Source organism: Symphalangus syndactylus, chromosome 21, assembly GCF_028878055.3.
Source record: "Symphalangus syndactylus isolate Jambi chromosome 21, NHGRI_mSymSyn1-v2.1_pri, whole genome shotgun sequence".
Lineage (NCBI taxonomy): Eukaryota > Metazoa > Chordata > Mammalia > Primates > Hylobatidae > Symphalangus > Symphalangus syndactylus.
This window is the reverse complement of record NC_072443.2, coordinates 18506853-18521436: the sequence shown is the minus strand read 5'-3', so window position 1 is coordinate 18521436 and position 14584 is coordinate 18506853. Positions and strand designations below refer to the sequence as shown.

At 42.8% G+C, this 14584-nt stretch overlaps 1 protein-coding gene across 4 annotated transcripts in view; it reads left to right on the top strand.

Annotated features, from left to right (window-relative positions):
• Positions 1-14584, top strand: part of PROS1 (protein S) — a 107489-nt gene that overhangs the window by 5901 nt on the left and 87004 nt on the right. The window contains exon 1 of one of the 4 annotated variants that reach the window (XM_055259899.2): positions 270-671. The exons of 1 other annotated variant lie outside the window; for it this stretch is intronic. In XM_055259899.2, the coding sequence (XP_055115874.2) occupies positions 311-671 (361 nt within the window). In that variant the 5' untranslated portion in view covers positions 270-310. Of the gene's footprint in view, positions 1-269; positions 672-14584 lie in introns of those variants that run through there. 2 more of the 4 variants (XM_063630552.1, XM_063630551.1) reach the window with 2 other exon arrangements.

The window sequence follows — 14584 nt, the reverse complement described above, 5'->3', positions numbered from 1 at the left end:
CATATTCTTTACATTATTTTTATGCCTGTATGGCATACAAGACCGAAAAAACATGTGGATGATCAAAATGACCCCATTTGCTTTTACTATCACCATAGTTCTTCCTGAAGTCCTCATTGACTTCCAGGTTTTGGTTAATATCTTCAGGGACTAGTCAGTGTCTCACTGTTTCTGCTTCTGAACCTAGGGATCCTGTCCTCTTGAACCCTGGAAGTTGTCTTGACCAGTCAGGGAACTGCGTTCCCCACCCCTTCCCCTTTGGAAACGTCACACTGTGGAGGAAAAGCAGCAACTAGGGAGCTGGTGAAGGATGTCTCAGCAGTGTTTACTAGGCCTCCAGCACTACAGCCCATCCCCCAGCTCCCAAAAGCTTCCTGGAAATGTCCTTGTTATCACTTCCCCTCTCGGGCTGGGGGCTGGGAGCGGGCGGTCTCCTCCGCCCCCGGCTGTTTCGCCGAGGCTCGCTGGGTCGCTGGCGCCGCCGCGCAGCACGGCTCAGACCGAGGCGCACAGGCTCGCAGCTCCGCGGCGCCGAGCGCTCCGGTCCCCGCCGCGACGCGCCACCGTCCCCGCCCGCGCCTCCGCGCGCTTCGAAATGAGGGTCCTGGGTGGGCGCTGCGGGGCGCTGCTGGCGTGTCTCCTCCTAGTGCTTCCCGTCTCAGAGGCAAACTGTGAGTAATCAATAGCGTCTCTTCTCCCTTCCCCAGCATTGTCGACTGAACTGCGTGCCCTGGTTGGTAGGATTTTCTTCTCGAGCTGCAGCCTCCTAGAAAGTTTCCAGTAAGTACCGACAGACACCCAGCGGATGGAAACAGCCGTGGATAGATCAGGCAGTGTAATGGTGGGGCAGGATCACTGTTTGCACAGTTGCGAGAATGTATTGCCTACAGGACAGATCTAAGAACCTAGTTGACACTAAGTATCAATGGAGGGATGAGAACACCTGCCCATTTGCCTTCAAAGCTGAAGTTCCCAGTCAGAGAACTAGGATGAGCAGATTCTAGCATATGAGTAGGGAAGAAAAGGTAACACACTGTGTCTTCCCTTTGTCCAAGCGCCTGCCCCCAGCCTGCACCCGTCTCCTGAAACCTACCTCCCTTTTGCAATTTCTGGACTTTGAGCTTGGTTTGCTTGTCTCACATTAACGAAATGTTTTAGGATGACTGAGGGTTTGTGTATCAGTAGATATATGTCACTTTCTAACCCTGAAATCAAAAGGACTGTTAAATACTGTATTCTATTTCTCAGATCGTTTGTACTGAGGATTTTTTAACACTGCGTGCCACTGATCTGAGGTGGTGGCATGAATTCTTTATGTCCTTATGCCTGGATTCAAGACAGGATATTGAGTTTTCTCTGAAAAATATATAAGGAATAGCAAGTCAATTAGTACATTTTAGTGGTCAGTTAATTTGTTTTCTAAAGTTGTAAGTGTGTTTATTGAATAAAAATGCCTTTTTGTTTGTTTGAGAGTGAGTCTCGCTCTGCTGCTCAGGCTGGAGTGCAGTGGCTCCATCTCCGCTCACTGCAACCTCCACCTCCCAGGTGCAAGTGATACTCATGCCTCAGCCTCCCTAGCAGCTGGGATTACAGGTGCCTGCCTCGACACCCGGCTAATTTTCTTTTCTTTTCTTTTTTTTTTTTTTGTATTTTTACTAGAGGCGGGGTTTCACCATGTTGGCCAGGCTGGTCTCGAACTCGTGACCTCAGGTGATCCTCTTGCCTTGGCCTCCCAAAGCTTTGGGATTACAGGCGTGAGCCACTGCACCTGGCCAAAAATGCCTTCTTGTTCTATGTTTTATTTTCAGGGATTGGAACGGGAGTGAGAACTCTGAATTACAAATAACTTTTAGGAGCCTAGAGCTCCAAAGTAAACTTTTCGAAGATGGAAATTTCTAGAAAATTATATATCAATTTGCTAACATTCCACTAGTTTCTATTAGTTAGTCATCAGGATGAATGCAGTACTTTAAAAATCTAACTTGAGACTAAAACATTATTTTTTGATCTTACATTAAAGAGCTACAATTGCAAAACTTCAGCATTCAAACCCCTATCATTCAGCCAATTTGTAACTACATGTGCTTATTACCTATATAGTTCATTAGGACAATTAAATATTTGCTTCATAGCTAGTGTTTTGGGGAGGAGAAAGGCAAAGTAGCTTGTCACACTTAACTCCTCGTCATCATGGAAATTTGCTAGGCCTTTTCTTTTTGTAGAGATTGTTACATTTTGACTGAATCTAGGCAGAGGTAAAAATTATATGGGTTTGTGTATGTGTATTATATATAAACATATGGGGAATTACATTTGTCATATATAACACTGATAGAGCAGATAAATTAATTCTTCAAATATACCACATAGAGAATAGTTGGCCCCATAATGCCTTCAGTTAAAAGTTTTTGATTGCTTAATTGGATTAAAAGTCATCTGTGGTTTACTGATGAGGAAATTTGGATATAGATGTGATGTTTTTAATCCATACGATTTGATTTTACTTTATTTTTATTTATTTACTTTTTTGAGACGGTCTGGTTCTGTCACTAAGGCTGGAGTGCAGTGGCATGATCACAGCTCATGGCAACCTCCCTCTCCCGAGCTCAGGGGATCCTCCCAGATCAGCCTCCTGAGTAGCTGGGACAACAGGCATCTGGCACCACGCCCAGCTAATTTATGTGTGTGTGTGTGTGTGTGTGTGTGTGGTTTTTATTTTGTTTTGTTTTTTTGGTAGAGTTGGTGTTTTGCCATATTGCCTAGGCTGGTCTTGAACTCCAGGGTTCAAGCGGCCTGCCTACTTTGGCTGCCCGAAGTGCTGGGATTACAGGTGTGAGCCACTGTGCCCAGCCTCCATATGATTTTAAATCTGAGATATAATTAGAGCTGTAAATATTTTATTTGTAATTCATTGTGTAGTTCTTTATTTAGAATTATTTATTTATTTATTTATTTAGAGATGGAGTTTTGCTCTGTTGCCCAGGCTGGAGTGCAGGAGTGCAGTGGCGTGATCCCAGCTCACTGCAACCTCTGCCTCCTGGGTTCAAGTGATCCCCCCACCTCAGCCTCCCGAGTAGCTGGTATTATAGGCATGCACCACTGTACCCGGCTAATTTTTGTATTTTTAGTAGAGACAGGGTTTCACTATGTTGGCCAGGCTGGTCTTGAACTCCTGACCTCCAGTGATCCACACACCTCAGCCTCCCAAAGTGCTGGGATTACCGGAGTGAGCCACCTCATCCAGCCTATAATTCATTGTTTAGGCCATAGAAAGCTAAGGATGATTAAAAAAATATTTTTGTGATTAAAAAAAATCTTGCCCAGACTGGATTGCAGTGGCTACTCACAGGCACTGTTATAGTGCACTACAGCTTTGAACTCCTGGCCTCAAGGAATCCTCCAGTCAGCCTTCTGAGTATCTGGGACTATAGGTATGCACCACCATGGCTGGCTTATAGTTGTGATTTAAAGAAAAACATTTACAAATCATAGCTTTATTTTAGAAAGAGTTATTAGAAATAATCTAATTCAACTTATTTGTTTTAAAAATAAAAAAAGAAATTGTTCAGAGATATTAATTTTCCAGAGTACATATATATACATACATATATGTATGAGAGAGAGAGATGAGAATCTCTATATTTAACATCTATACTGTCACCCGGACATGGCCGCTCATGCCTGTAATCCCAGCACTTTGGGAGGCTAAGGAGGAAGGATCGCGTGAAGCCAGGAGTTCAAGACCAGCCTGGGCAACATAGTGGGACCCTGTCTCTACAAAAGAAATTAAAAAAAAAATTAGCCGGATGTGTTGGTACACACTTGTAGGCCCAGCTACTCAGGGGTCTAAGGTGGGAGGATCACTTGATCCCAGGAGGTTGAGGCTGCAGTGAGCATGATTATGCCACTGCACTCCAGCCTGGGTGATAGAGCAAGATCCTGTCTCCAAAAATAATAAAAATAAAATAGATACTGTCTATATATTTTAATCATTTCCCACTTAAGGCATGTGGTGAGGAAATAGGAGAAAGAGGATGTCCCTTTGGCTGTGCTAATTTGGCCTTATCTAGACTGCCACCCTGGGCCAGTGCAGGCTACTGTAGACACTACTGACTCATATTTTCCTCCTCTTTTGTACCCTCTTCTTTCCTTCTCTAACTATTCCTTTTACTAGTTATGAAGCCTTATCTTTTCTTAAATTATCTTTACTAAAAAGTCCAAAATGTTGCACTGATGGAGAGATTTTATCAAGGTTAGGTTACAGTTGGAGTTTGTGCTGGAAGAGTTAGAAACAATTTCTAATATACAGCAATACAACATCAAACCCTATGCCATATTCTCTTACTATTAATTCTGTGCTAAGAAACAATAGACCTTTTCTGTTTATCAAGTTTATATTTTTGCAGCTTGAGCGATCTATATACATACTTAAACTTTCAAAATATTATGCCTGATAATACAGTATCCCTTGCCTATAAGCAACAGTAATGAACATTTGCTAACTAAAGGAAAGAGAAAAGGAAAAGGAAAAAAGAGAGGAAGGAAGGAGCAGTTGAATAATTTATTGGAAGGCTACTGAATGGCTAGCTGAACAGCCAGGCCTACAGAAGCCAGGAATGTGAACATTTAGGTGACCTATACAGTGGGAACTCATGTGACAGTACTTTAGGAGCTGCCAATCAGATGACTCAATTCTGTCTTCCCGTCCTGTGTGTCTCTGTGAACAGCTCAAATTCCTAGAAGACCGTGATCATTTTGGCTTAGCCTGGCACTGGAGTCCTGTGATTGACAGCTCACTAGAATTGCATAGAGTGCCGGAAGAACAGTTCCCACAAAAGAATGGATGCTGGGAAGGATACAGAAATAAGAAAAGTCTACATATTCTAATTATTGGCTGTCTAACATACACACTTGCCCTTCTTTCCATACATACCATTTGAAAATATTTATCTAATATAATGCAAATAACTACTGCACAGAGAAAGAACCCTCTCCTCAATTGGTTCCAGGCACCACATCCAGAGAGGAAGGCTTGAGGCTTCCATTTCCTAGGTACCATCAAATGATGGCCATGATTCCTGTATTTCTGTGCTATGCTTTATGGATAAAATGATACATTATAGTGTACCAACACATCTTATATGCAAAAAAAAAAAAAAAAAGAAAACAAAAACAAAAACAAAAAAACAGGCAAGGGAATACAGGTAATGGTTTTAGGGCTTGCCTTTCTCTCCCTTGGTTACAAGCATGAGCTGGTATTTATGACTCTTTCCCTACCCATTTCATAGCTCTCTTGCTGTCAGGATGCAAGTGCCTCATGTTTGTGTTTGCTCAATAAGATGAACCATAGCATATTCAGGAAGAAGCTGAGCCCTTATTGTCCCTACCTGTGGATGGTCCATCCATTGTTTCTTTTCCTATTTCTCCTGCGGACAGTAGTCATCCTGGAGGGGCTTCACGCCTAACCCTGATTAGTATGTGGCAACAACACTATTTTGCCTGGATTATTGTCTTCCTTCCAACATAATCCTCTTATTTTTATTTATTTATTTTTTTTTTTAGCAGGTAAAGAGCTTCAAATGGCAACACAGCAGTCTCAGCTTGTAATTCAGTGGAAAATATGTTAGGTCCCCTAGTGAATGCATTCCTTGGAAACCATTCTTGGTTTCCAAATTTGTAGGTGAGCCGAATGCAGTTGTGAGGACAGAATGTAAAAAATTTGAGATTAGGTAACTGTATTAGTCCCCTAAGACTGCCATAATAAAGTACCACAAAGTAGGTGGTTTAAACAACAGAAAGCTGTGGTCTCACAATTTTAAAGTCTAGAAGTCCAAAATGAAGGTATCAGGAAGGTTGGTTTCTTCTGAGGGCTGTAAGGGGAGAATATGTTTCATGCTTTCTCCTAGCTCCTGGTAACCTCAGACGTTCCTTGGCTTTGGGGTGGCATTATTCCTGTGTCTTCACATCGTTTTCCCTCTGTACATGTCTGTCTCTGTGCCCACATTTCCCCTTTTTATAAGGACAACAGCCTCACTGGATTAAGGCCTACCCTAATGACCTCATCTTAATTTGATCATCTGCAAAGACCCTGTTTCCAAATAAGGTCATATTTACAGGTACTAGGGAATTACGACTTCAGCATCTTTTGGGGTCAGCCATAACAGTCATTAAACATCATATCATGACAAGTACTTCTTTCCTTTTTCCCTTTATTCTGGATCTGCGTATTTCAGCTTTAGTAAAATAGCACTGTATTTTATTTTATTTTATTTTAAGCCAGTCAAATTTGCCAGTTGGAAGTTGTGTATCAACTTAATGATACTAATATTAACAAGTTCTGATAACCAACTACTATTGGACCAGCCTATAACCTTTTTTTTTTTGAGACAGGGCCTCATTCTGTTGCATGGGCTGGAAGAGTGCAGTAGCACAATCATGTCTCACTGCAGCCTCGACCTGCCAGGTTCAAGGGATCCTTCCACCTCAGCCTCCCAAGTAACTGGGACTATAGGTGCATGCCATTACACCAGCTAATGTTCTTTCTGATTTTTAGTAGAGATGAGATCTTGCTATGTTTCCCAGGCTGATCTCAAACTCCTGGACTCAAGGGATTCTCTGGCCTCAGCTTCCCAAAGTGCTGGGATTACAGGCGAGAGCCATTATGCCCAGATAGCACTATATTTTAATGATTGCTGGTACAGAGAACATACCACATTTTTTAAAACCGTATTTTGAAAGATAGTGTTGTGTCTTACAGTGAGTGAGCCCTCAATAATTGGTGAGTTCATCATTCCATAAGGTTAGCTCCTTCCAGATATTAGGATATACAGTAAGGCCAAGGAAAACTATAATCATTCCACTGATTTGTTTTCTTTTTTCTTTTTTTTTTTTTTTTGAGACAGAGTCTTGCTGTCGCCCAGGTTGGAGTGCAGTGGCACGATCTCGGCTCACTGCAGGCTCCGCCCCCCAGGGTTCACGCCATTCTCCTGCCTCAGCCTCCCGAGTAGCTGGGACTACAGGCGCCCGCCACCTCGCCCGGCTAATTTTTTGTATTTTTAGTAGAGACGGGGTTTCACCATGTTAGCCAGGATGGTCTCGATCTCCTGACCTCGTGATCCGCCCGCCTCGACCTCCCAAAGTGCTGGGATTACAGGCGTGAGCCACCGCGCCCGGCCTGATTTGTTTTCTTAATTGTGGTGTTAAGTCCTTAGAGGTGGTGTTGTGTGGCTTAGCATAAAGCATTGAATAAGTCTACCAATAGTTGTGCTGACAGAAAAATTAAATCCCAATAAGTGTCTCTACGTATGCTGCTCCTCCATGATGGAAGAGCCCTTCTTAATCAACAATCCACCAGATAATCTGATTGAAGTATGTAATATGTTCAACTTTCAGCAGCTCGAGGAATAGCAATCCTGCAGAAAAATTTGGTGTTTTTACTTTGATAATGAGAGTCTGGGTGGGTCCTAGTGAAGGAAAGTTCATGTGGCAGATCCAGTGTGGCCAATGTGTAGCCTCCATCCTTGCCACTGTGGCTTCCTTTTTAAATAAATATTGGATAAACATTAGACTGAGGGCAACCCGAAAGCCATATGTGGCCTATAAACTTCTGTGTTTGGCCCTCATTCATTTCAAAATGGGAACATTTCATGTCAACATTTGGTTTTATGGCTTCTCTTGAAAAACAATGAAGGAACATCTGACAACACTGGCCCACATCCCAACATGGTAAGATTCAGCTTAAGCTGATTGTGAGCTGCCTTCTTTTTTTTTTTTTTTTTTTTTGTTTTTGGAACAGAGTCTTGCTCTATTGCCCTGCCTCAGCCTCCTGAGTGGCTGGGACTACAGGCATGTGCCACCATGCCCAGCTAATTTTTGTATTTTTAGTAGAGACGGGGTTCCACCATGTTGGCCAGACTGGTCTTGAACTCCTGACGTTGTGATCCACCCGCTTTGGCCTCCCAAAGTGCTGGGATTACAGGTGTGGTGAGCTGCCTTCTTTAGATAGAATGTGCCCTCTCCAGTTTGCCACAATACTGAGCATCTCCCATTGTCTTCAACCAATTATCTTCCTTTGTTTATGCCGCCTACTGGACACTTAGAATTTTTAGTTTGTGGTCCTTGCACTAGATAGTCTTGAGAGGAAACATAACTGATGGTCATTAAGTAGGTCATTCTGCCATCATTATTATTAAGAACTTCTCTGGTGTGGCGCTGTCTTGTGAATGTTCACCTGGAACACAAACATTCTCATCTCTGGGGCAATTCTTGCTTGAACTTCTTCCCTAAGCCTGTGATCTACCTCTTTACAAGTCACTGAACCTCTGGAAAGACCATTTGCAACCATCTCAGGCAATTTCTCATTGTAGGCAAAGTAAACAATGAGAAATGCCACTTATTCTGCCCATAGTGAGGGTTTTGCTTTTCCATTGCCTCTCAGGACCACCCCTGAGATAGGTTAGTTTGTTAGTTTTTGGCTGTAGCTTTATAGGAGGCCTACATCTGGCTCATATTGGTATACCACAGAGAAGCGTCTGTTGATATGGTTCGGATGTTTTGTCCCCTCCATATCTCATGTTGAAAAGTGACTTCTGGCCAGGCGCAGTGGCTCATGCCTGTAATTCCAGGACTTTAGCACCTTGGGAGGCTGAGGCGGGTGGATCACTTGAGGCCAGGAGTTTGGGATCAGTCTGGCCAACATGATGAAACCCTGTCTTTACTAAACATACAAAAATTAGCCAGATGTGGTGGTGCACACCTGTAATTCCAGCTACTCAGGAGGCTGAGGCAGGAGAATCGCTGGGACCTGGGAGGTGAAGGCTGCAGTGAATCAAGATCATGCCACTGCACTCCAGCCTTGGTGACAGAACGAGACTCTATGAAAAATAAAAATAAAAAAGAAAAGAAAAGTATCAGGTTGTTACTGGGGGGGTCCTTGCTCACAGAGCTCCCAAGATGGTGATGAGCCGCTTCCAAGATGGTGGCAGGCCGCTTCCAAGATGGTGGCAAGCCTCGTGTTCTCTGACCTGGGGTTCTTGCCCTCATGGATTCCAAGGAATGTAATCTTGGGCCATGCGGTGAGTGTTATAGCTCTATTAGAAGCCATGGGTTATGGAAGAGAACCACAGAACCCAGTGACTAGTGTTCAGCTCCATTAGGATGAAGCCAGGCACTTAGCCATGCAGGAACAATGGCAAGCCTTTCGCCAGATCAGGAGCGGCAGTGGGCGCCTTGCTGGATCAGGAGCACAGCAGACACCCTTCCGGATCTGGAGGGATGGGAGTCAGCAGCAGGTCTGCGATGGTGGCAAACAGCAGTGGTGGACGGCAAGCGAAAGATCAGCTCAAGCCATAACAAACACAGACCAGAATAGTGCAGTTGCAAGATTTAATATTGTGAAATAGAGTGAAAACAGAGCTCCCATACAAAGCGAGGGGACCCAAAGGGGGTTGCTGTTGCCGGCTTGAATGCCTAGGTTTTTATCCCGATCCTTGTCCCTCCCGTTGTGCTCTCAGGCAATAGATGATTGACTATTTCTTTACCTCCTGTTTTTGCCTAATTCTCATTTTAGTGAGCTCTCTGATTGGTCGGGTGTGAACTAAGTTGCAAGCCCCTTGTTTAAAGGTGGATGTAGTCACCTTCCCAGCTAGGCTTAGGGATTCTTAGTTGGCCTAGGAAATCCAAACCTGCCCTCAATATTTCAACGTAGGTTCTTTCTATTTTCCATAAGTGTCAGCTGGCTGAGATATAAAGAGAAAGAGTACAAAGAGAGGAATTTTACAGCTGTGCCTCTGGGGTGACATCACGTTATCTGTAGGACTGTGATGCCCACCTGACCCTCAAAACCAGCAGGTTTTTATTAAGGATTTCAAAAGGGGAGTGGATGTAAGAACAGGGAGTAGGTCACAAAGATCACATGCTTCAAAGGGCAAAAGGGAGAACAAAGATCACAAGGCAAAAGGCAAAAGCAGAATTACCGATAAGGGTCTATGTGCAGCGGTGCATGTATTGTCTTGATAAACATCTTAAACAACAGAAAACAGGGTTCGAGAGCAGAGAACCGGTCTGACCTCAAATTTACCAGGGTGAGGTTTTTTCCCCACCCTAGTAAGCCTGAGGGTACTGCAGGAGACCGGGGTGTATCTCAGTCCTTATCTCAACCGCATAGGACAGACGTTCCCAGAGCAGCTGTTTATAAATGGCCCCCCCGGAATGAATTCCTTTTGCAGGGTCTTAATATTAATATTCCTTGCTAGGAGAAGAATGTAGCAATATCTCTCCTACTTGCACATCCATTTATAGGCTCTCTGCAAGAAGAAAAATATGGCTTTTTTTGCCCGACCCCACAGGCAGTTAGACCTTATGGTTGCCTTCCCTTGTTCCCTAAAATCGCTGTTATTCTGTTCTTTTTCAAGGTGCACTGATTTCATATTGTTCAAACACACATGTTTTACAATCAATTTGTACAGTTAACACAATTATCACAGTGGCCCTGAGGTGATGTACATCCTCAACTTAGGAAGATAACAGGATTAAGAGATTAAAGTAAGACAGGTGTAAGAAATTATAAAATTATTAATTTGGGAACTGATAAACGTCCATATTAAAATGAAATCTTCACAATTCATGTTCCTCTGCTGTGGCTCCAGCCGGTCCCTCCATTTGGGGTCCCTGACTTCCCGCAACAGAAAAGAAAGAAAAGGAAAGGGAAGGGGAGGGGAGGGGAGGGAAGGCACCTCCACTGTAGGAGGTGGTGCCTGGTGGGAGGTGTTTTGGTCATGGGGGTGGGTCCCTTATGAATGACTTAGCACCAGCCCCTAGGTGATGAGTGACTTCTCATGTGAGATTCACAGAGGTTCACGTGAGATCTGGTTGTTTAAAGTCTGGGACCTCTCCTTCTCGCTCTCGCTCCCGTTCTGGCCATGTGATCCACCAGCTCCCCTTTTGCCTTCTACCATGATTGGAAGCTTCCCGAGGCCCTCACCAGGAGTAGATGCTGGCACCATGCTTCTTGTACAGCCTGCGGAACCGTGATCCTATTAAACTCGTTTTCTTTATAAATTGTCCACCCTCAAGTATTCCTTTGTAGCGACGCAGACAGATTAACACATCTGTAAGCCAGAGATTAACTGGTCATAGATCTCTTTTTATGAGACCAATGAGGGGGTTTGAGGGTGAGGAGGAAGTCAAGAGAGTGACCAACCTGTGTAGGCAGCTAAGTTATGCCTTTAGGCTCATCTTATTCGTACCAGTTGAGCATGGTTTATGCTATCACAACTACATAGCTTAATGGAAAAGACAGCATCCCGCTTAAGATGAGCTGTTTACATCTCATGGTCACCAGGTGTCAGATAGTCAGATTTCCAGACTCCACTTAAGTCCCAAAAAACAAACAAACAAACAACAACAAAAAACCCAAGAGCAGTTTCTCAAAAGAAAACGAATTACTTGCTGAAGGAAATGAGACTTGCACAAATCATGGGGCTCTCTACTGAAATTTCTCTTCTGGAAATTGCTGCAGCTTCTGAAGAGGACCTTGCTCTTTTATGGAAAATTTGAGCACAATTAGATCTGGTGGATCATTGGCTAGGCCAAGTGACAGACCGCTTGAATTGAACTTTGAACTAGCTGGAGAGTATTCTCTTGCTATGGTTCCCATCTGCATTTGGCAGCCTTTCGACTCCTATGGTAAATAGATCATGGTAGAAAACCTTAAAATGGAATATGCATCAAAAATAGGACATCTACCAAAATTTATTCTTCTACCTTAGTGATGGACACTCAGGTACATAACAACTTCTCTCACTTTTGCAGGAATGTTACAACCTGACCAAACTCTTGCTGAAGAGTCCACTGCTCTCAGTCCTAGGGAAGGAATGAAAGCTTTGGGTTTGAGTCTGATTAGGCCTATAGTTAGATGGTTCTAGGACAGAATTCTGCTTATCAGCTGACTTGCATAAGCCTCAATTCCAACCAGCATACCTTAATCAGCATACATTAGGTCTTAGACATTTTGCTTCCTCAAAGCCCACTATCTAATAATCACTAAAGGTTTTTGGGATGTTTCTCTTCAGTGTAGTTATTCAGGTAAGATACTTTATTTTAGTGTGGAGAAACTGGGAGAAAAGCTTATAGTATGAAACTGAAGGATACTTCTTCAAGGGCCTCTCTCCTCTCCTTCACTCAAGAGGTTCTGGATCAGTCAGATAACTCAAAATTGGTGATTAAGGAGAGGCAGTGATTTATTTTTATTTTGATTGAAGTACAGCCTTTATTTGCTAATATAGGGAGTTTGTGCTTTAAACAGTGAAGAAATTGGTGGGTTGTCTATTCATCTCTATCTCGTGAGATCTCTGCTTGTTAATCCTTTCTCCAAAATGTGATCACTACACACACCCCCGTTTTTGTTCAGGTAAGTAAGAGCTGCTACCTAAGCTCAGCCACACCTGTTTCTTCCCATTCCACTTGAAATCTGGGGGCTCATTTCCATTGCTGTCCCTCCCACCAGCATGTTTGATCTAGGGAGAACTGCCAGTAAAATGCTTATTAAAAATTCCAGTGGTTTCTCCAATAATCGTTTTTCACAGGATCAGTGAAAATGTAGTCTTCTCTTCTATATTGGGGGAGAGGGGGGATGATTGAGGAGGAGAGAATAGGTAGGGGCGACGTAAAAAATTCAAGCCAGAATTTCTGTCTCCTAGTCTTTGTGAATTCTTTCTGTTACATTATGCCAAGGAATGTCTGGCTTTTCAATGTTATTTGGTGTCTGCCAAGATTGGTCTAGGACGGCATTAGCCAACCAAGCCAACTGTTAGAACTGAAGCTGGCAGCCCTAGCTAGCAAATGGAATGAAAGCAGCAATATTACCACATTCAGCCTGATTAAAAATTATGCTATCTCTTTTTGTATTCATTTTCTATTGCTTTGTAACACATTACCAAAAATTTAACAGCTTAGGAAAACACAACTTATTATCTCACAGTTGCATAGGTCAGAAGTCCAGGCACAAATCCAGTTAAGTTGCTGAGAATCTCACAAGGCTAAAATCAATGGGTCGGTCATGGTTGAGATCTCATTTGAAGCTTGAAGTCCACTTCCAGGCTTCCTGATTGTTGGGAGAATTCAGTTCCTCGCAAGTGTAGGATTGAGGCCGTCAGCTCCTGAGGCCTCTCACCATTCCCACCATGTGGCCCTCACCATAACATGGCAATTTGCTTCTATAAAATCAATTTTAAAAGCATCAGCTGCTGCTTTTTGTCTCCTATCGCTGTTTCTGAAATCTGAATTTGGCATACAAAGCTCAAAATCTAGGGGATTCCAGCCTCATCTCTTCCTACAACTGACCTTTCCCTGCTTCTCCTCTCAAAATGGACCATTCTCTGTCCCTTCTCCCCTATGGTCTTTTCACATGCTGGTCCTTCTGTTTGAAAGACAATTCCTCTTTGTCATCCTCCCAGTCATGCCAGGTGATCTATCCAAAGACTACTCAAGTTTTAACATCCTTTATGATTTTGTTTCTCTTTTTTAGAATCATGAATTGAACTATGATAAAGCTTTGCAGGGTCTTAATTTTTCCATTAAAGGATAATTTAGAAAAGTGTTTTTTTCTCAATAGCTAGTCTCTAATATTTAAAAAACCATCTTTGCTTTTTTTTTTTAACTCTTGTTTTATTCGTTATTTTATTCAAGGAATAAACCTGAACGACTCTATTTAATCTATGTGTTTTTGCTTTTATTAGAGCCTTCTGATTTTTATTATTAACAAAGAAACAAGCACATTATTGAATAACCTCTGTTACAGGTATTAGTTTAAATGTTTCATACCCTTATATTAGTTAAGATAGTCTATGAAGTGATAACACATTAATCCTCAAATCTCCAAATTGATTTTCAAATTTCTAAATCTTGATGGCTTGGCAAAATAAGAGTTAATTTCTTAACCATATCAAGTTCAGTCTGGTTTGCATAAATCTCTTTCATCTTTAGTTATGCCATCTGGAAAACATGGCATCCAAAGTTCCTGCAAAAAAAAAAAAAGAGAGCAATGGAGGTGGTGTACTTGTTTTTAACTGCTTCAGCTTAAAAGTGACAAACGCAGCCGGGCACAGTGGCTCACGCCTGTAATCCCAGCACTTTAGGAGGCCGAGGCGGGTGGATCACAGGATCAGGAGATCGAGACCATCCTAGCTAACACAGTAAAACTCATCTCTACTAAAAATACAAAAAAATTAGCCGGGCTTGGTGGTGGGCGCCTGTAGTCCCAGCTACTCAGGAGGCTGAGGCAGGAGAATGGCGTGAATCCGGGAGGCTGAGCTTGCAGTGAGCTGAGATCGTGCCACTGCACTCCAGCCTGGGCAACAGAGCGAGACTCCGTCTCCAAAAAAAAAAAAGTGACAAAGGCACTTCTGCTTATAGTTCAAATAGTTACAACTCAATGAAGCACATGGAATATTTCTTCAGCACTGTCTCTGTTAGAAACATTTTCCCTCTAAGGTTTAAATTAATGTTTTTTCCTCAAAGAGAAGTATAAATACTTATTGCCTATTTAACCTTTGGTAATATATATTACAAAGTGTGTGGTTGTTTT